Source organism: Carica papaya, chromosome 5 (assembly GCF_054855325.1).
Source record: "Carica papaya isolate Zhongbai chromosome 5, ASM5485532v1, whole genome shotgun sequence".
Taxonomy (NCBI): domain Eukaryota; kingdom Viridiplantae; phylum Streptophyta; class Magnoliopsida; order Brassicales; family Caricaceae; genus Carica; species Carica papaya.
In genome coordinates this window covers 6,997,391-7,018,159 of record NC_142313.1, presented here as the reverse complement: position 1 = coordinate 7,018,159, position 20,769 = coordinate 6,997,391, and the positions used below count along the sequence as shown (strand labels likewise).

General features: G+C 33.3%; 2 protein-coding genes across 9 annotated transcripts; both read left to right on the top strand.

The window, feature by feature from the left end:
* Positions 1-3,528: 3,528 nt before the first annotated feature.
* Positions 3,529-8,110, top strand: LOC110811742 (ARID/BRIGHT AND ELM2 DNA-binding domain-containing protein). 7 transcript variants are annotated; one of them, XM_022038315.2, is made up of 3 exons: positions 3,529-3,695; positions 4,156-5,229; positions 7,009-8,110. In XM_022038315.2, exons 2-3 carry the CDS (start codon positions 4,174-4,176, stop codon positions 7,780-7,782), a joined length of 1,830 nt encoding a protein of 609 aa, XP_021894007.1. In that variant the 5' UTR covers positions 3,529-3,695; positions 4,156-4,173; the 3' UTR covers positions 7,783-8,110. The 7 variants fall into 7 exon arrangements, with proteins under 7 accessions (XP_021894007.1, XP_021894033.1, XP_021894019.1 ...); XM_022038341.2 differs by having other exon boundaries at positions 3,530-3,695; positions 4,181-5,229; XM_022038322.2 differs by lacking the exon at positions 3,529-3,695 and adding an exon at positions 3,717-3,987.
* Positions 8,111-11,243: 3,133 nt separating this feature from the next.
* On the top strand, positions 11,244-14,930 carry UBC6 (ubiquitin-conjugating enzyme 6). 2 transcript variants are annotated; one of them, XM_022038360.2, is made up of 6 exons: positions 11,244-11,527; positions 11,649-11,728; positions 12,302-12,416; positions 12,553-12,605; positions 12,708-12,836; positions 14,627-14,930. In XM_022038360.2, the coding sequence occupies exons 1-6, from the start codon at positions 11,484-11,486 to the stop codon at positions 14,758-14,760; spliced, it is 555 nt and encodes a 184-aa protein (XP_021894052.1). In that variant the 5' UTR covers positions 11,244-11,483; the 3' UTR covers positions 14,761-14,930. The 2 variants fall into 2 exon arrangements, with proteins under 2 accessions (XP_021894052.1, XP_021894058.1); XM_022038366.2 differs by having other exon boundaries at positions 11,247-11,527; positions 11,649-11,722.
* The last annotated feature ends 5,839 nt before the right edge of the window (positions 14,931-20,769 follow it).

The following is a 20,769-nucleotide window of genomic DNA, read 5'->3' as shown; positions in this document are numbered from 1 at the left end:
TGTAAAATTTATTTTTTTTCTCAACAAATATGGAGGTTTATTATTTAAAAATGTGCCGAGTTTATTCCTTACTTTTTTTTTCATTTTCACTTTTTAATGAGATTATTTACAAACAACTCCAACAACATTAAGAAAACAAATTGATTGTTTTTTTTTTTTAAAGAAAGGGTAAAATAAAAATTTGCTAAAAAAGGGTAAGTATATTAGGAGTACCAAATATAAATATATAGTATCTAACCATCTTTAGATGTATCAATATCCATTAGATATTCTCATATTGTATTTATCATTACCACTATTATTTATCATTATATTTAGTTATTATTTTTAATTATCATTAGCTTTCAAACTCAATTGATAATATTAATCATCATATACTAACGAATAATGTTTAATGTAATAAACATATTAAAATGTAAGATATTAATATCTTTAAATAGTCTAAAATATTTTAAAAATTCTAAAAATATTAAAAATTCACGATATTTCAAAATAATAAACTATAAAAAAATATAAGATTTTAAAATAAACAATAATAAATTTTGGATACAACACATTTAATAAATTATTAGAATTGAATTATACTCTACAACAAAATACTTTACTAGGTCTTTTAATTATAAAATAAACAAAAATTCCTAATATTGAATTAAACTATCACAATGTTTTTTAAAAAAATATTACTTCATAGACAAAATCGAATTGACTCGTTTAAGAACCCAAAGGAGCTTGCAAACTTGCTAATGATAAAGGCTTGGACAAAGAATGAGCTAGAAATATTTAAGAGAGAATTTAATAGAAAATAATATAAAGTAATCGATGATAATTATGACATGAAAGTTGACCAAACCACATAAAGATTAGTCCATATTAAGGATAAAGAAGCTTATAAGATAAATAAACGATGGTTTTGACTTTTATTTCAGGAGAATCACTTCAATACTTAAACTTAGACAATAGTATTGAGAATATAGAAAAGAAAATAGAAATCAATTTTAGTTGTAGAACAATGATTTAACTAGGGTTACTTTTTAATTATATAGATAGTTTGTAACATTTGATCAATATGTAATGATACAAAATTAAATGATATGTGTAGTTGTATACACCAATATAATAGACAACTTAATCCATAAAGATTTATTTGATATATTAATCTAATTTTTGTTGGTTATGTGACAAGTTATTTGTTCAACTGTGATATTTTCTTTTGAACATATAGATAAATTGATATCTATATGTTTTTTTAAGTACTTATTAAATATTTATCACATGTTGTTAATAATTCATTCATTATAAATTGTAATTAGATCAACTAAATATCATGTGTATATTTTAAATATAACAATCATATTATTAAAATAATAATGCCAACACGAATTTAAGTGAGCCAAAAAAAAAGGTTTTGTCTTCTTTTTTATTTTTTGTGGTAAAAATAAGGTTATGTCATATTTTAAACTTATTGTACATACTCCAATTAGGGAGCCTAAGTGTTATAAAAAATTTATTTTACAAATACCTGTCTCAACTTGATTATTATAACTACACAAATTTATTAATAAGGTAAGTTTTCAAACTAATTTAATCAAATATTATAAGTCAGTTATGAACTCTACATTCTTAATAAGTTTCAACTCGTGATCTTTAAATATAATAAAAATCGTAAAGTTATTTTTTTAAAATAACTTTTTTATAAGACTGGTGTAAAATACAACTTATGTGTAGAAGTTATGATCTTATCAAATATTACGAGTAGACTAACCTATTAAGATAAAGCCCAAATTATTATACAACCCAGCTTCATGTGTTTATTCAAATATATGAAATATCTATTGATAAGGGTGATGAGTACAGCCCAATTGAGGTACACCTATTTTTCTACTCATACTCCATTTATCTTACAAATCTTCCATTAGATTGAAGCATATACTATACATTTGAGTTATTCAATTATATTATATACTTAGTTTTAAAATTTAATTTAAATAAAAGTGATTTTTAATATTCTTAATTATTATATAACTGATTAGATATTTTATTAAAATTATAATCTATACTGTAATAACGAAAAATCTAATATATTAAAATACAAATTTAATATAAGAGAAACAAAACTTCTTCTAAATCTATTTTGTCACTAGGCTTAACCCAATCAATCCAAGTCTACTTTAGATTGGATTTGGCCCAACCAAGACATCTTTACCAATAATTGAATAGTTTTAATTTCCTCCACTAAAAAAAAAAAAATTATGTTTCTTTAATGATCAAATAGGTCTTATATACTCCTAACATTAATTATTATTGAAAAATTTCTATAACCCTTAATAAACTGTTAAATTTAAGTGTGATTATAAAATTTTATTATCTATAAATGATAGTTTATATTTAATATATAATTGTTATTTACTGTAAAAAAGAGTAAAGAGAAGTTAAACTAAACTCTTTGTTTAGTTGAATAAAGCATATTAAATATTCTATTTTTGGGTGCGTTTTATATATTTTATTAATTATGTGAATACACATATATCAATAACAAGTGTTACACAACGTACAGTGTAACTTGAACTTACAACTTCTTATAAATAAATAAGAATACTAGCTATCTAGTCAATAAATGGATAGTGTAGATTAAAGTTTCTATTAATAAGACAAAAATATTCTTAATTACAAGAGTATTTTTTTATTTTATAGATAAAGTGATGTATTTAAGAAATTTAACTTTCAAAAAAAATATTAATAAACATTTATATATCTAATTTTAAAGACTTTATAAATGAGAGTTTAAGAGTTTAAACAATATTCTAATACTCATCTCTTGCATATTTCAATCCTCTCAATTTGACACTTTAAAAGAATCAGTCAATTAATGATTAGATTAATAAAAATGTTATAAGAAAAGTATTAAAATCTATTTTTTTTTAATTTTTTTTAAATGTCAGTTTGTCCATATTAATAATTATGCGACACATATTATTAATAACATAACAATAGTACTATAACCTTATAATAAGAACATACATAACGCACAACTTGATTCAAACTCACAAATTCATAGAGAATGATAGAAGTACAAATGATATAATTAATAAATGGTTGATAAACATATATCTGTTGCTCTGTTTTACTATAATTTACTTTTAAAAAATTCTTAAATACAGTTGGATAAATATTTTTACATTTTTTTCCTTCAAAATTTTTTAAAAAAGACTCTCAAAAATGTTATTAGTCATACTTTTAAACAAAATTAAAGAACACACCTAATATCTTATTAAAAAAAAATTAGGTTAGAAGAGATAAATTTCTTATTTAACCGTTCAAGACATTTTATTTTATTTTATTTTTTAAAAAATAATAAAACCATATATCATAATCTCAATTCAACTTTTTAAAGATGGATCTAACCCAACTCCAATTCTAACTCTTATAGGAATACCCTAATCCAACTCAGGTTAGTCAATCAAGAAATATGTATAGATACATATATATATATGAGATGAGAGGCTTGCAGGCTTACATCATCTCAAAGTCATTTGGCTGGATTTTTAGTTTGTAATAGAAGAAGAAAAAAAAAAGAAAAAAAGAAAAGAGGAATGGTAAAATAAAGAGGGACTCAAGAGAAAAGAGGAAGAGAAGAGAGGCCAAAGTCTAAGGAGGTTATCACTGAGGGGGTGCTTTGGGAAAAAACCCAAAAACTGGTACGTCTTTCTTATTGCTCCGTCAAATACAAGTCCTCCCCGAGTTCTTTCTCTATTTTTCATTATTTCTTTTATCTCTTTTTGAAGACGGGGGTCTGTATCTGTACAAAACTTGGATTATACCCCCTCAACTTCCTTTCTTTCTTCTATTGACTTGTGTCTATATATATCTGTAATTAAGTTTGAAGAAAGCGCGGGATAAAGAGATTTTTTGTGTTGTGTCAACACTTGAAAACCCTAGATCCATTCTAATTCCCGCCCTTTTCTTCCACCGGTCCCGGATTATTCATCGGTAATTCAAATATTTGTGGAATCGTCACTATCTCTTTTGTTTCTTTCGGTAATGGGTGTTTTTGTTTGGTTTTCCAATGTGATAATTCTTTTGGGTTTTCTTGTTGTGTTCGGATCTCGTTTTGTTTAAAAGAATCCGAACATTATGCAATTGATAATTTGTTTTTAGGGATTAAAATCGGAATCAATGGCAGGATGGGCGATAGTTGTTGATGGGTCGTCTTTAGATTGCGGCAAAACCTCATCGGAGCTCAAGTCCAACTCGTTCTGGGTAACACTTCAACCGCCTTCTGGTCTAGGTCCGGAAGCTAATAACCTTCCATACTGTTTCTACCTACTCATTCGATCATTCCTCAAAGGTGTATGCGCGCTAGGGAGTTCTCGGCCTCTTCCTCCGATGCTCGGAGATGGGCAGTCCGTGGACTTGTTGAAGCTGTTCCTTCTTGTCAGGGAGAAGGGTGGGTATGATGCTGTTTCAGAAAATGGCTTGTGGGACCTGGTGACTGAAGAGTCTGGGTTGGCCTTGGACGCTGCGTCGTCTGTTAAATTGGTTTATACCAAATATTTGGATGCTCTTGAGAGATGGTTGGGAGAAACTGTTGACGAGAAGAACTCAAAGAAACTTAGTGGGGATAGTCAGAGTCTGGTAAGGAAGTTGATGGAGTTGGAGGCAGAGTTGAAAGAGTTTTTACCGGAACTTAAAAAGAAAGATGATAATTACCCACGTCGTGAATCGATCTGCAAGCTGAACTTTTCGGACGATAGAAACAGGAGCAGAACAGAGTCAGATGAAGAACCTCCGCTTGCTGATGAAGACGAGGTAAGGACTACCGCTGCTGGTTTCAGCCCGGAAAAGAAGTCCATTGATGCGTTAGTCAATCTGCATTCATGTTTGACGACAAAAAGAGAGCCAAATACATTGGATGTTGAAAAAAATGAGGGAAACAATGTAGTGGAGGGGACTGCTTGTGGTGAGAAATGCACAGGTGTTAAGGATGTTAACAATGTTACTGAAGAACAAGTTACTCCTCGAAAGAGGAAGAGGAACACTGACTGTGAAATGTTAAAGTGGGTTACTAAGGTGGCAAAGGATCCGTGTAATCCTGTGTTTGCTTCTTTGCCAGAAATATCAAAGTGGAATTCATATGGGAAAGATGAACTCTGGAAGCAGGTTCTATTATTCCGGGAGTATGTATTTCTGAAACGATTTGATGATTCAAGTGCTGAAAGAACTGCTTGGCAGGTAAAGTGTTTCATGCAAAATATTGTCATACTGTTTGTGGGGGAAGTTGGTTATAAGCATGTGCTAGTTTTCCATCAAAAGGTATTCCATCAAGTGGTTGTAGTTCACTAAGTTGGTTGTTTAGCTGTTTTATATACCTTAGCAATATAGCAGTGAAAGAAGTCAGTGAAAATCTTCCTTTACTGCCTCGAGTTCACAACCTCGGCATGGTGAAGTTTGTTGTTAAGGCTGCTTATATTTCTGTCCTTCTCGACATGGATTCATGTGGATATAATTTCAATACACTTGTCTACTTGTCATTTTTCTTGGTATATATTTGTTGGTTGCTTTTACTACTGGCCCAAGTCACAGAAAATTCATGTGTTATGTCTATTTCTTTCTTGGTTTTAATTTATTCAGTCTTTATGAGTTTTTTCTATTTTTTAGTTCACCCTCACTTTATAAAAATGAGATTAAGTTCGCATCCATCTTTATAAAAATGAGATTAAGTTAGCTCTGGGAGAGACTGAAAATGTTATTGATCTTATGAACATAATCTTCAACTATGTGCTTTTTCATAATTGCTAACCTGGTTGAATTCGTTGTGTTTTTATTTGGTTGCAAGTACATGTGTTTGTCCATGTACGACATGTTTTCATCCGGCTCAGTTTTGGGCTATCGACATATTATTTTTGCTGCATTTGCTTCATGTATCTCTTCACACATTGACATAATGGATTTTTAATCCTCTCCAGTTGATCATTTAACTAGTAAATCATCTTCACAGTTGAATCATTATTCTTTAAAATCTAATGCTCTTTTATGTTACCACAGGAAATAATATAGCTATTCAAATCTTAGGCTTTAACTAAAGTCTTTCTGAAACTGTCAACGTGATAAGTATGGACTTTTCTATTAGATTTTAAAGTGGTATAATCCAGCTGCGAAATGGATTTTGCAGTTGAATGATCAACAAGAGAGGATTAAATTCCAGAAAATTACTAGACAAATTTTTATTCTTCATTTTTTTTTAGCAGATGTTATGGGTGCTTTTTCATACACCAGTAGCTCTCCCTTTTTTTTTACTAAATGTAAATCTTGCTAAAAAAATAACTTTGTCATTTACTATTTTAAGTTCCATGAGTTTAAAGCAATTCACGTTTGCAGTGGGTTTCTGCTTCGCTTTTTTTTTTTTTTTGAAAGTCTACATCATAGTTGTGAAAACCTGAATAAAATGACGTGTAGTGACTATTGACACAGTAGTGGAATTGGATATTGATAGCATTATCTGGTTTTGGAGTTTTGTGCCATAATGCACCCTCAGATTTTTCTTACGCTGGAGCTATACATATACATATTTAAATATGTTTTTCAACCCCCATCCTAATGTTTGAATTTTGAAACAATTTAATGGTTGTTATTGCCACTATAATTTTTCGTTTCTAATTATAGGATGATTTCACAATATACTGTAAATATTTTATTATTATTATCCTGCATTGTTTAGGATGTGGCTGGTGTTGCCTTCCTGAAATCAACTGTGCATAAAACCACAAGTGAATTATGATACGTACTAAGTGAATTTGAAGAGAATATTGCTTACTGTTTATCATGTTCTACTTTATATAACTTGTGTCATTTTTTCTGTCAGCATAGTTTTCCATCTTTGTCTCTGCATATATATACTGTTTTGCCTATAACTTGTGGATGTCATCATGTAGTTAGATACTTCTTATTGCACCGGGTTAACAATTTTCCTTTACTAAATCCTGTATAATCATTTACTTCCATTCTTTGTAGAAGAATCAGAGGATGCATCCATGCCTATATGATGATCAGATTGGATCCAGTTACAAACTCAGAGAAAGGTTAAGTGCCACCAGGACTACCCTTACAGGAAAATTGACATCTAAAGCATCATTCTCTCTCGGCTCTCAAATTGAATTGAAGAAGAGGTCGGGCCATTTCCTGGCCAGAAAGGAAAACAACAGATCCCCTGATTCCTCAGCTAAAGGTTCAGTCTTTGACTACGAGAATGATAAGATAGTTCCTTTGGGACCAGCTTTTCAAGCAGATGTGCCAGAATGGACTGGCGTACCCTGTGAAAGTGATTTGAAGTGGTTGGGTACTCGGATTTGGCCGCTGGTAAAAACCAATAACAGAGTCCTGATTGAAAGGGATCCTATTGGGAAAGGAAGACAAGATTCATGTGGCTGCCAACACCCAGCTTCTATTGAATGTGTCAGGTTTCACATTGCTGAAAAAAGGAAGAAAATGAAGGTTGAATTAGGTTTGGCTTTTTACCATTGGAAAATTGACAAGATGGGTGAAGAAGTAGCCCGTTTTTGGACGGACGGGGAACAGAAGAAGTTTAAAACTTTGGTGGAACTTCCGAGTCTTGATAAGTGTTTTTGGGAACGGATACTCAAGTTTTTTTCTAGTAAGAAAAAGGAAGACTTGGTAAGCTACTATTACAATGTGTTCCTTTTGCAGAGTAGAGCAAACCAAAACAGGAGTACCCCAACTAAAATTAATAGTGACGACGAGTCAGAATCGGAGGAAGAAAGCAAGTAGATTGCTTTCAGTTTTTTGAGGTATAAATTTTTTCTGTTGTTCCGTTCATCAGAATTGCGGATGTCAAATACAGGCATGCCTTTCCCTCTATTAGGTTTTGACAGTGAGGCTTAGGAACCAGGATTGAATATAGTGAACATGAAATAGGATTAAAGGGTGTGATGGCCCCAGAAAAGAAAAAAAGAGAAAAAGAATGGAAAGAAGAAAATTTGTACCATTTTGATATGACCATCAATGAGACATGTATTTGATGATGTTATTCGGTTTTGTGAACATGTTGTAATAGTTCATTCTGCTTCTTCATGTGATTCCATCTTATGTTTGGGAATTCTGAGTCTATCTATATATATAAATATTATTGGTTCATTTTTAAACAAAATTATTAAAAAAATTAAAATATATTAACTATATTTATGTGATTGGTCAGCTTATTTATTTATTGAAGAATATAATAATTTTTTGGTTATTTATATACATCCATATGCATAAAGTGTGGGTATTTACAAAGGTGTATAATAGAGGTGAAGGGAGTGGTGAGTATTTTGTTGAATGATTTTGGCAGCATGTAAAAGTAGTTGAGCAATGGCCATGGGTGATTGGAGGCGATTTTAATATGGTGTTATATAAAGGTGAGAGATGGCTGAGTTGATGAATTTAGGGAAACTTTGGATCACCTTTGAGTTGTTGGATTTACACTTGTCATGGGACAGGTGGACTTAAGCTTAATTAATTAAAGAATCAAATTGGTGTGTTCAAGAATTGATGTCAATTGCATGTTGGAAATGTGCAAGAAGTATCTCTACAAATAATCATTTTAGATTATCTTCCCATTTGTTTCACGATTGATGGTATCATGTGAGGTCCGTGCCCATTTAGATTTTATGATAAGTGGTTGAAAATTGATGAGTTTTGGGATAAGGTTAGGGAGTGGTGGGCAACAACAAACCCAGTGGGAAAGACAATCTTCAAAGTTATGCAGAGATTAAAATTTTTCAAAAAATAAATCAAGAAGTGGTGCAAAAAAGAGATGATCAAATATGAGAGTGAGATCAAGTCTTTGTCGGAGGACGTTGAGGGAATTGATGAAAAAGAAGGGGAAGGGCTTCCGACGATTGAAGACATGGTTAGGAAAGAGTATTTAAAAGTTGAAATTGCTTTTAGGTTACAAATGGAGAATACTTCTTAAAGACAGAAGTCGAGAGATTAGTGGATTAAGGAGAGGGACTCTAGCTCCAAGTTTTTTCATAATATGATAAGTCATCACAGAAGAAATAACTATATGAAGTTGATAGAGATTAAGAATAGAATTGTGATGGATAATAAGCAGTTAAGGTGGGAGGCTAGGGGTTATTTTTATAGACTATATGAAGAAGAGATGAGGTGGACACCAAAACTGGATATGAATGAATTTAGGATCTTAGATGAAACTAATAGATTAGAGTTGAAGAGGGACTTTTTAGAAGATGAGATTTTTATGGTCTCATGTCAAATAGAAGAGATAAGGCACCTAGTCCAAATGGGTTCAACATGGGTTTATTTAATGGCTTAAGAGTGGAGTTGATAGATTAAGTTGAAGAGATAACTCACTTGTTTTTCGCTAATGATACTATACTTTTTTATGAACCTGAGATAAGAGCTTTGTTGAATATTATATGTATCTTGATGGATTTTTAAGCAGTTTTAGGGTTTGACATCAATATTATTAATTCAAAAGTAGTAAAATTGGGGTGGGAAGTGGATCCACCGGGATTGATGATGGCTTTAGGGTGTAGATTTGTTAGCATGCCTATCACATATTTGGAATTACCTCTTGGTGTTAATTTCAAAGAGGCAATGATGTGGGAACCAGTGATGAATAGATTTGAGAAAAGGTTGAGGAGATGGAAAAAAGCTCTTTTATCTAAATGAGGTAGACTTACACTCATAAAGAACACATCGAGCAATTTACTTGTTTATTACATGTCCATGATGACTATTACGGAAGATATGGTTAAAAAAATGGAAGTCATTCAGAGTAGGTTCCTTTAGGGTGACATGGGTGATAACAGAAGGTATCATTTGGTGGTTTTGAGTGAGCTTAAAAAGCCACCATACCTAGGTAGTTTGAGTTTGCATTCTTTGGTGGAGATGAATGAAGCTTTGTAGGAGAAATTGTTATGAAGATTCATTACGAAGGAAGATGCATTGTGCAGAAAAACTATAGTAGGGATGACAATTGATGTTTTATAAAAATAAGTTCAAAAGCACACGGGAAGAGTTTATCGAAAAAGATTAGCCTAGGGCGGGAGAATTTTTAAGAGAATATCAAATGCAAGGTTGGTAAGAAGAAATAGAGTCAGATAAAAGAAAGATCAGTAGGTGGAAGGAGGTAACTTTAAAGTTCAATTTCCTCACGTCTATACAATTATTTAGCAGAAAGATGTCAACATTCGTGACTCTTTAGTAGATAATCGTGGTGGGGTGAAGAAATGAGAATTGGTAGTGTTTGAAAATCTCATAATTGAGAGATTAGAGAGTACAAAGAGTTATTGCAGACTCTATCCCATATCACACTAAATAACAAAACCGATATTTTATAGTATTGTTTAATAATGAATGAGTTTTTCAACGTTAAATTTTTTTTATAAAAAGTTATTTAAATATGAAAATAATGAATGTATTTTTCCGTTTAAGCATATGTGGAAGTCTAAAGTCCCCCCGACCTTCTCTACCCATATATATATATATATATATATATATGTATGTGTTTATAGAAAGTGAGATGCAGTAATAATGTGCTGGTCTTGGTCTTGCCTTGTCAATGATGGTGTCAGGGTTGGGCTTTGGGGCTGCACTCAATTTACCTAATCATACTCCCTGCCCCTTGATTGCAAAGGAATTTATCATCATTATATCTAATTGTAATTAATGAATTGCTAACAGAGTTGATTAACCAACTGTAATTAAAAAAATAATAATAATAAATCAAACCCAATATTCTTATAATCAAAATCATAAATAAATAGTAATAATAATGGTAATAGTATTGTAAATTGGAAGGAATAGTAGCACTAGTGCTTAAATTAAACTTAAAAATTAAGGGCTAATAACCACTTTTCTAATAAAATATATTAAAAGTTGATTAATGATTGGTACAATAGTTTAATATGTTATTAACTTTTTAATCAAACATTAATTAGATAATAAGATATATATATATATATAATTAAGCAGAAAGAAATTAATTAATGAAGTACTTCTCATTTGATTGTGTCAAATGGTCTGCATGAATTGAACCGAGCAGAGGGTGATGATGATCTATCTTATCCTCATGCACAATGTCTGACGTATACATAATTACATAAATTCCAATTAAAGTAATTAAAAACAAAAACTCATTAAATTAAGTAATTAGTGTATTAAAACATATTAATTAATCGGCAGAAAAGTTATAAAATAATAAATAATAAATTACGTGGAGGAATCTTGAGAGAGTAATCCGGTGTACGTCTCTGAAATAATGGAGGAATCTTAAAAGCGCAAGCCATGGCCTTCGTCTTTCAGTCATTCATGTTTAAACCTAATTTCTCCTTCTCTTTACTTGCAAAACTCAATTGACTCCTTCAAGAAACCACAACTTTCTTTCTTTCCTTTTCTATTTCTACTTTCCTTTAAGCCAAACGAGAAAAAACAGAGAGTTATTTTGAGCAGAAGAAATCACCATGTCTTCACCAAGCAAACGCCGAGAGATGGACCTCATGAAACTGTGAATACCCCAATTAACCTCTTTTATTGTCCAGGCTTCTTTCTTTCTTTTCTTTTCTTTTCTTTTCTTTTCTTTTCTTTTTCGTTCTCTAAATCCAATTTCTTTTTCTGGGTTTTATCAGGATGATGAGTGATTACAAGGTGGAGATCATCAATGATGGAATGCAAGAGTTTTATGTACATTTTCATGGACCCAGTGAGAGTAACTCTTCAATACCCACATCTTATTTTTCTTTCTAAAATGTTTCTTGCTTCAAGTTGTTTTGAGCTTATAATTCAGAAAATTGCTTTTCTGGGTTTTTGTTCTTACCCTTTTTTTCTTACTAGATTTGGAAATTTTGACTGATTATTGATGATTCGATGCTGAATTTATTCTTCGGGTTTAGTCAATAAACACCTGTTCTTTAACTCTTTTTTCTTTTCGTTCCTGTATATTTATTCGATATGCTTTTAGTTCTCTGATTCATTTATTTTATAAAGCTGTTTTTCAAGTTTTAATTACAGTTTGCTTTACCTTTTCTTTTTCTATTAAAAAAAAAAAAAAATTCTCTTACATCCACTAACCCATTTTGGTACTTGCTTAGAACAGTTTTTCCTTTCAGGCCTGTAAAAGAATTTCCTTTGCATATCGGCTGAATATTTTTTGTTTGATCATTCTATTCCATGGCCCTTAGTTGCCACTCCTAATGGCATAATGGAAAATATTATTTCTCGTTTAAGAGGAAGAAAGAAATGGAATTTATTCTTTGTGTAATTCATTTGATGGACTACCCAGGTCCTTACCATGGAGGTGTCTGGAAAATAAGAGTTGAGCTCCCTGATGCTTATCCGTATAAATCTCCGTCAATAGGATTTGTCAATAAGATCTATCACCCAAATGTGGATGAAATGTGAGTTGTAATGTAAAGAATATAAATACATATATATATATATACATATAATTTATGTCCTGCACAGTTCACTTTGTTCCTCTGCTTAGATAAATGCTTGTATGTTCAACCATCTGGGTTATACTTGTAATCACAGGTCAGGATCAGTTTGTTTGGATGTCATCAATCAGACATGGAGCCCCATGTTTGGTAATAATAACCTTGATTATCATGCTTTATTATTCGTAGAAATTAAGTTGGTTTTCTGCTTGTAATCAATCAATCTCATATTTTGGCATCCATGATTCACAGACCTGGTGAATGTGTTTGAAGTATTTCTTCCTCAGCTTCTTTTATATCCCAACCCATCAGATCCATTGAATGGAGAAGCTGCAGCCATGATGATGCGTGACAGAGCCGCTTATGAACAAAGAGTTAAAGGTATTGTCCTTTTTCCAAGGTCTGGTTTCTAGTTATGCTTTCGTAATACTGTTAATTATGCTTATTCCAAACATTATGTTGTTGAGGGCGATTCGTTTTGTGAACATGGAAAATAAGCTGCTTTTTTACTATACTTTGGCATTATGGCCTTATCATCTATGATACATAATCCTTTCAGGATTATTTTCTGAACCTAGATTCTTATGAGCATCCAGACAAGTTTGTGCTTATACTCTGCTGACTTAAAAAACCAGAAGCTTTAGTAGTTCAAGAAGACACATCTGACAACTGATCTTGTAGATGTCCTACACATGATAACCTGCATCATCATTATCATGAAATAGTTGTGATTGCTCAAATTGGACCCATATATTTGGGAATCCTCCAATGGGTTCCTGATTTTATCAAACTATCTCATGTAGCTAAGTATATAGGATTAATATAATAGTTGAGATTCGCGATGTTCCTAAGGGTTTGCCTAGGTTGGACATATCGGTATACTTGGCAAGTACTTAGAGGAGAGTAAATAAGGCATCAAGCAATCAATTCAAGTAATTGGTATTTTCAACAAAGAGATTTGAACTAGGAACAAAGAAATAAACGAAAAGGGAGAAGAGAAAGTAAGCCAGAATAATACAGATTTCAGAACAGTTTAGTCCCCATTTGGAATACATTTACTATTTTGATTCACACTTGTCAAAGTTCAAACATCTTAAACTATAATGAAACTACACAGGCATAACAAGCGTAGCCTGCAGTTTTTTTTTTCAAGGTTATAGAACAACTGCTGTCCCTAAACTTATCCTACTAAATATATACTGATGCTTTTTAATTATGACCAAGAACAGCCGGTTTCCTACATGTAGTTCCTTTTTATGTGCTAATTTTAATACAATTGTTGATGCTTTTTCATACAGAACTGTCTCCCGTAAGATAGTTTTATGATTTACTCACAAGGTGTCATACACACTCACATTTGAATTGAAACAACAAACTTTTCAAAATGTTGCATTCACAAAATGTAAATTCTGGAAACCAATTAGTTAGATGTTTTGAACTAATTTTAAGTATACAATATAAATAGCAGTTGGAAGGCTAGGAGTTTTTGCAGGTGTTCGACTTGACTTGTTTTTAGCCAAAGAGAATATGTAAGCTCTTCAACAGTTGTAAAATGCTTAGACATGCTCGATAATTGGTGAGGAGCTTAAACTCGTGTTGAACAAGTAAAATATAATATTACGCTTAACAAGTTTCTAAAATATTCATATTAACTTTTTTCAATTTTGATAAATTAAACAAAGAAAAAGTAAATGTAGTTTTAACCGAGTAGTTTAATAGCATAAAGTCTAATTATCTTTGTGAGGAACTTATAAACTGTGTCACAGCTTTTGATGGATAAATCATAGCTAACAATTGTATGCTTCTTAATGGATAAGACACATTACTACCCCCGAACTTAGGCTACCCTGAAGCCTAAACTAATACTTCTAATTTTGATGTAGAAAAATTTCCTCTATATTCAGTCTCTTACAAGGTTTTGTTCTAGAAACACTCTTTTTAAACACGTTCATAAACACGTTCATAAACTTTGGGTAGTCCAAAGCTGTCCCTTTCATGATTTAATCTCTCTCTTCCAACATTTGTATCTCCCAAACAATTCTTAAGGAAACATTGAAGATAACCATTGGTAAAGAAAGTAATCACTTTGCTCCATTTTGTATGCTTGATCTATAACTTGTGATTTCAGTTTGTGCAAATGGAAAAACTGACTTCCTGACTGAATTGTCCAGACTACTGCGAGAAATATGCAAAGATGGAAGACATAGCTGCGGAGGGAGAAGAAAAATCAAGTGACGAAGAGGTGAGTGAAGACGAGTATGATTCTTGTGAGGAGGAAGAAGTAGCTGGCAAAGCTGATCCATAGTTGTTTCATTGATTGTCTACTTCCTCCGGGGTTGTGTGAATGTGTATATAGATGCTTTTAACTTTCTGTTAAGATCAATTGAAACTCAGAAGATGGGGCTGGGAAGAATTCCTGTCAGCCTTATTCTCTTGCTATCTGTCACTGTAAATAAAATGAACAATTTGCCTTCATCTCCAGATTTTCATATTTTTACACCTGGATTCAGAAATCTAAAAAATTTTTCACTACTGAATCAGTTCATTGAAGATGATTTTTTTTTTCAAAATATAATTATATTATTAGTCTTTTTAAAAATTATATATCGATTTCCGACACATTAAAAATATACGCGTATATTTTCTTAAATATAATTATAGGTGCTCTTTTGTTTTATTTTATTGATATATTTATAAATTATTTTATTATATTATTATTTTAATACAACATGATATATAAAAAAAGATTTAAAATTCTGACTCTTTTGATAACGAGCAGGTAGGACAAAATCAATAACTTATTTGTATAGATATAAGTTCGAGTTAATTAGAAAAACTTACATAGCTTCAGCCTTGACATAAAGACGGCGTTTGATAAACTGATCATAAGACTTCAATTTTAGTTTCTCAATTCAATAAGATTTTAGGTTTGGTATTGAATTTTTCAACACACGGAATTTGATCTTAAAAAATCAAATATAAATTTATTAAATGAAGGTAATAATGGCACATGACTAATAAAATTATACCTAAACATCTAGGAACTATTATTTTATTAAAAATAAAATAAATTCCAAATTACTTTTATGCTTAATATTCTCATTAAGTTCGGTAAAAAAAAAATTAAAATTAAATTTTCAAATGGGTTTCTTTGCAAGCTCTCTGTAGCTTTCTTTTGTTTTTTGTTTTTTTTTTTTCTGTAATGGCGGCGGTGATATCGACGGTAATATGGAGTCTCGGGTGCCGGTGCTCACGATAACAGAGGAGGAGGAGGAGGAGGTCTGGGATGGAACAGGACTAGAAACAGAATAAGAAAATGAGTATGACCTGTGTTCGGTCCGGGGGGTTTTATCACCCTAAGCACGATAAACTTCTAAGCTACGAGAACAAATCTTGCAGACCTATGGCATCTAGTAAGGGGAATCAGTATCACAGATCTAGGGGCGAAGAGGTTCCTATTTCGTTTTTATTACGAAGAGGACGTTGTCAGGGTGCTGGAAGGCATGCCATGGACATTCAACAGACACTTGTTGATGCTACATAGGTTGGCAGGGGGGAGGATCCGGTGACAGTACCCCTGGTCTATACTACTAAATGGGTCCAGATTCACAATCTTCCGTCCGGCTTCTACACTGAGGGGATGGCAAAGAAATTTGGAGACTTCACTCCATATGATGCGAAACTCCTACAGCAAGGTATTCGAGAATATTTGCGCATGAGGGTCAGATTAGATGTCAGAAACCCCTTGAAGAGGAGGAAAAAATTTGTGGATAATCGAGGGGAGGTCTTCTACGCCATGTTCAAATACAAAAGACTTCCAACTTTCTGCTTTTTCTGTGAGAAGTTAGGACACAATGAGAGTTACTGTCGAGAGAAAATCCAGAAACGAGGCGAGGAGAAAAGGATGGAGTGGGATGTTTCCCTCTGGGCGGCAGCCCGCCAAAATACGCGTTTGCATAGTTACTCGCAAAGGGAGGAAGTGGCAAATGGAAACAACGATTTTTTAACGAAACAACAGGCAGATTTTGCAAAGAGGATCTCGAAATATAAATAGTTAGGATGTTTCGCCAGTAAATCCTACGTTGGAAAATTTAAATGGAACGATTGGAGGAAGTAAATGGGACCGGGGACGAGCTCAAGGGACAGAACATAAAGATGAGAGAAGCCCAATGATGATTGACGAAGGCAAGAAAAGGCCCAGGAACTATACATCCATGGTTCCAACAGTTTCCAATCCAATGGATTGTGTTGAAACTATAAGTCCAACTCAATCGGTCGGCCTAGCGACGCAGGCCCACTGGGAACCATGAAGTGGATATCCTGGAATTGTCAAGGGATAGGCAACCCTCGTACAATACAAGCTTTGATAGATATTTGCCTATGCTATAAACCAGATGTTTTCTTTTTAATATAAACGTTATTGATTAATAGCAAGATGGAGGAAGTTAAGCAAAGAATTAGGTATGATAATTGCTTCATAGTTGATAAGTTAGGTGGTTTATCAGTGCTTTGGAAACTAAACACAAACTTAGAGATCATTATTTACTCACAAAATTTTATTGACACAATCATCACAAGGAGGGATGGCCTTTGATGGAGATGGACGAGTTTTTATGGGCAACCAAATAGGGCCTAAAGGAGGAGCTCGTGGAATATGATAAAAGCTCTCTTAAGAAGAAGTAATTTATCGTAGGTCATGAGTGAGTATTTTAATTGCATCATGGGGGAAGAGGAGAAGAGAGGAAGCACGACTCATCCTAGATATCTTATTGAAGGGTTTAGGGAAGCCCTACGGGAGAGTGATCTGCATGATATTCAGTGCACTGGGTATAGTTATACTTGGGAGAGAGGTCAGGGCACTGACAATTGGGTGCAAGAACATTTGGACCGTGTGGTTACAAATTCGGGTTGGCATGCTCTATTCCTTAACAGTGCTGCGTTTACCCTGATAAGCTCTATTTCTGATCATATCCTAGGGGTTAACCTCCATTATCACTTGATGGGGTACGGAATGTAATCTACTCACAACCCTCCTACTGATTAGGATTTGGATCTTGATTTTCTTGATCTAAAATGGTTAATAGAATGGTGAGCTATACTAATCCAGTAAGAATATCACGATAATCACTGATACAGAAAATCGAATGTTGGTAAAAATCATAAAATAACTAATGAATATCTTAATTTGAGTAAATTTATTTAACTTTAAAATAATTATTCCATATTTAACGTTGCGAGTTTTTTAAAATAATCTATGAAGATAATAAATTCGAATATCTGCATTGAAGTCCACCAAGAACTGTTCTCAAGTGACTGGAATGGGCATGGTGGCCTGCTTGAGCTGCCACCAGCGACCTACTTCTCCCACGAGTATATAGGTGGCAAGTACAACCTTCTGTTCAAGAATCACTCCAAGAGTTGTGAAAGCATTTTCTGTCTTAACTAACCAATATTCGGTATTTTCGAAAGAGGATGCCCCTGTAAAGGTAGATAAATTTAGCCTCTTATACATTTCAATGTAGTCTGAGTTCATTATGAGTGGAATCGGGTCCCATTGAAGAGGGATTGGATTGTGCTGGAGAGAGACCCGGTGGCCCTGTGGCGACACCTAGTAATATAGTGGGAGCACCGCATTATACTGCAGCGGTACCAGATGATATGGTGGAGGAGCAAGGTTGTACTAGGGCAAAACCTGATCTTCTCGCTGCAAGGGTGGCTCAAACTGTGGCAATAGTGGAGGGTCAGGTAGCTCCCTCTTTTCTTTTTGGGCCTGCTGGACAAAGATGAGTCTTTCCAGCATCTCAAAGAGTTTATCGACATCCTCTTAAAATGACTCATCCCGGGCTGCTCGACTTAGTGGGAGTCTTCCTCTCCTTATATCCTTATACCTGTATTTCACAAGAGTTTGTATTTTGGTGTTTTTAATTCTTTTGTAAGGAATAGTTCCGAGGAACGCAACTCTAATAGCAACTGTGAAGGCCTGGAATTTAAAAGGACATGATTTATATTTTAAATATGGAAGCAAATAATAATGTTAGAGATTATCTTCCTTACATAGTAAATTATAACGCTCAATAGAGCTATGAGAGTGTCCCTTCTACAGCAGTTCGTAAAAAGAAACGAATAAATGATTAAAATAAGTAAATAAATATCTTAGGGCTTAACCTCCACTGGCACTTGATGGGGTCCGAAAGATAATATACTCACAACCCTCCTGCTGATCAGGATATGGATCTTTGTCTTCTTGATCTGAAAAGGTTAATAGAAGGGTGAACTACACTAACTCAGTAATAATATCATAATAATCACGGATATGAAAAAGCGAATGTTGATAAAAATCATAAAACAACTAATGGAGCCCTTAATTTGAGTAAATTAATTTAACTTTAGAACAATTATTTCATATTTACCGTTGCGAGTTTTTTAAAATGATCTATGAAGACTATAAATTCAAATATAATTCTTATGACACATTTACATGAACAAAAACAGTAAACTCACCTCATTCTCTACTTACCGGTACCTCTGCGGGTCCATAAGGACATTCCCCTACTCGTGAACCTAATATATAGATTTGTTAATTAAACCGATCGTCTCCATACCCCATCCACTCTTTCCTAGGTTACCTAGTAAGCCTTTCACATATAGATTTTCATTGACAAATAATCACCAATTACATACCAACATCTCATTTTATAGTTACAGATCAGTCAAACGACATTTAAGTAAACAATACAATTTCATACCTCAACAATTAAGAAATGTAATTGAGACTTTTATTTCAAATCAGTCAGTCAGATAAAAATCACGATCAAACAATCAATAAATGAGACAATAATTAAAAGTAATAATTTTAATCACATGGTAGATCAATAAGCAATGTAGGCAGTATAGGAAAATAAATAAGCAACATAGATGAGATAGGACAATTGTAGACTAATTAGTTTCCAGCTCCACTAGTGATTTGTAATTATTTTTAGGATTTTTCTAATTTTTTTTTACAAAACACAATATATTTGATTATTAAGTCTCAATTTATTGTAATAGGGAGTAGGGTGATGAATTCTTACCCAGATTGGTATTTTGAAACTTCGTGCTATCTACTATACCTCCTAATAGTCACCGAATTTTTTAAATTTTTCCTGCAGAAATTAAAAAACTTGTCACGTACCCAAAAATACCCCAAAAAGCTAAAATCGGTGTTAAAAAACCTTTCTAACAAATTTTAGGGCTTTGGCACTGTGGCACTGCCGTGCTCCAACACCAGCTTTGTCGCCCACAGCGGCGGTTCGCCTCAACCTGGCCAGTTTTGACTGATTTTGGCTGGTTTTATATGTATCCTTGCAAAAAAATACGTTATAAGGTCTCAATTGGCCTAAAAACTAAAAAAATCGAGACCTACCGGTGGGGGGGTCTCCTGGTGCGGTGGCTCCGCTGGTTCTTCTTCACAGATGCGATTCTTTTTTGGCTAATTTGTACCAAAAACTGATGGTGAACACGATGGTTAAAGAAACGTGTGAAACGAAAAACATGAAGGGGGTCATCATAGAGGGTCTAGGGTTTTGATCGCAGCAGCTCCGCCGGGCTTTACTCACAGTTTTTGGCCCACCCGTTGTCCCTTTTTCTCTTATATGGTCATAAGGAGACTCGAAATTGAATTCTGAATGGGGAGAAATTTTTTTTACATTTTTTGGCGATCAGCGATGGCTCTGGTGCGGCAGCGGCCGAGGATCGGCCTTCTTTTCCAACGCCTAATTTTTCTTCTTTGGCGAAGGCAGGCCGGTTAGGGTTAGGTTCTCCTGCGAAGAGGAGTTTAATACTGCTTTCCTCTTTGATCCAGGTTGTCCGTTTGTGTCGACGTGGAGTGAAGAGAACCGTTCGATGATTTTCTATTTAGGCTGATGGCGTGGATGAATTCGGATTGTCCGTCGCGATCTATCTCTTCCGTCTGATCGCATCTAAAGAGAAAATGTGTCTGGGTCATTCACGCGCGTGAGATGAGGTCTGGACCGTCGGATTGTCAGGCATGTAGATCGCTCACGTGGCTTCCCGCGTAGTGCCGATGTCAGCCAGCCAGCCACGCGACATGCTCTAGTTCACTCAAATTGCTGACTGGGTCGTCCCACGCGGCCAAACTTTTTATTTTTACAATTTAACCCCTTATTTTTAATTCTTCATTCAAAAACATCTTCAGATTCAAAATTATACCCATTTTCCTCAAAATTATTTTCAATTTCGTCCCTAATTTATTTTTCTCACAAATTCACTAAAATTAAATTGAACTAAAATTAAATTAATTATTTATGTAATTTTT

Excerpts from the sequence above, each read along its gene's own strand:
- UBC6 (XM_022038360.2), top strand. The coding sequence starts at position 11,484 with ATGTCTTCACCAAGCAAACGCCGAGAGATGGACCTCATGAAACT. Across the intron at positions 11,528-11,648 it reads GAGATGGACCTCATGAAACT|GATGATGAGTGATTACAAGG; the intron begins GTGAATACCCCA and ends GGGTTTTATCAG. Across the intron at positions 12,837-14,626 it reads TTATGAACAAAGAGTTAAAG|ACTACTGCGAGAAATATGCA; the intron begins GTATTGTCCTTT and ends TGAATTGTCCAG.
- LOC110811742 (XM_022038315.2), top strand. The coding sequence starts at position 4,174 with ATGGCAGGATGGGCGATAGTTGTTGATGGGTCGTCTTTAGATTGCGGC. Across the intron at positions 5,230-7,008 it reads CTGAAAGAACTGCTTGGCAG|AAGAATCAGAGGATGCATCC; the intron begins GTAAAGTGTTTC and ends CATTCTTTGTAG.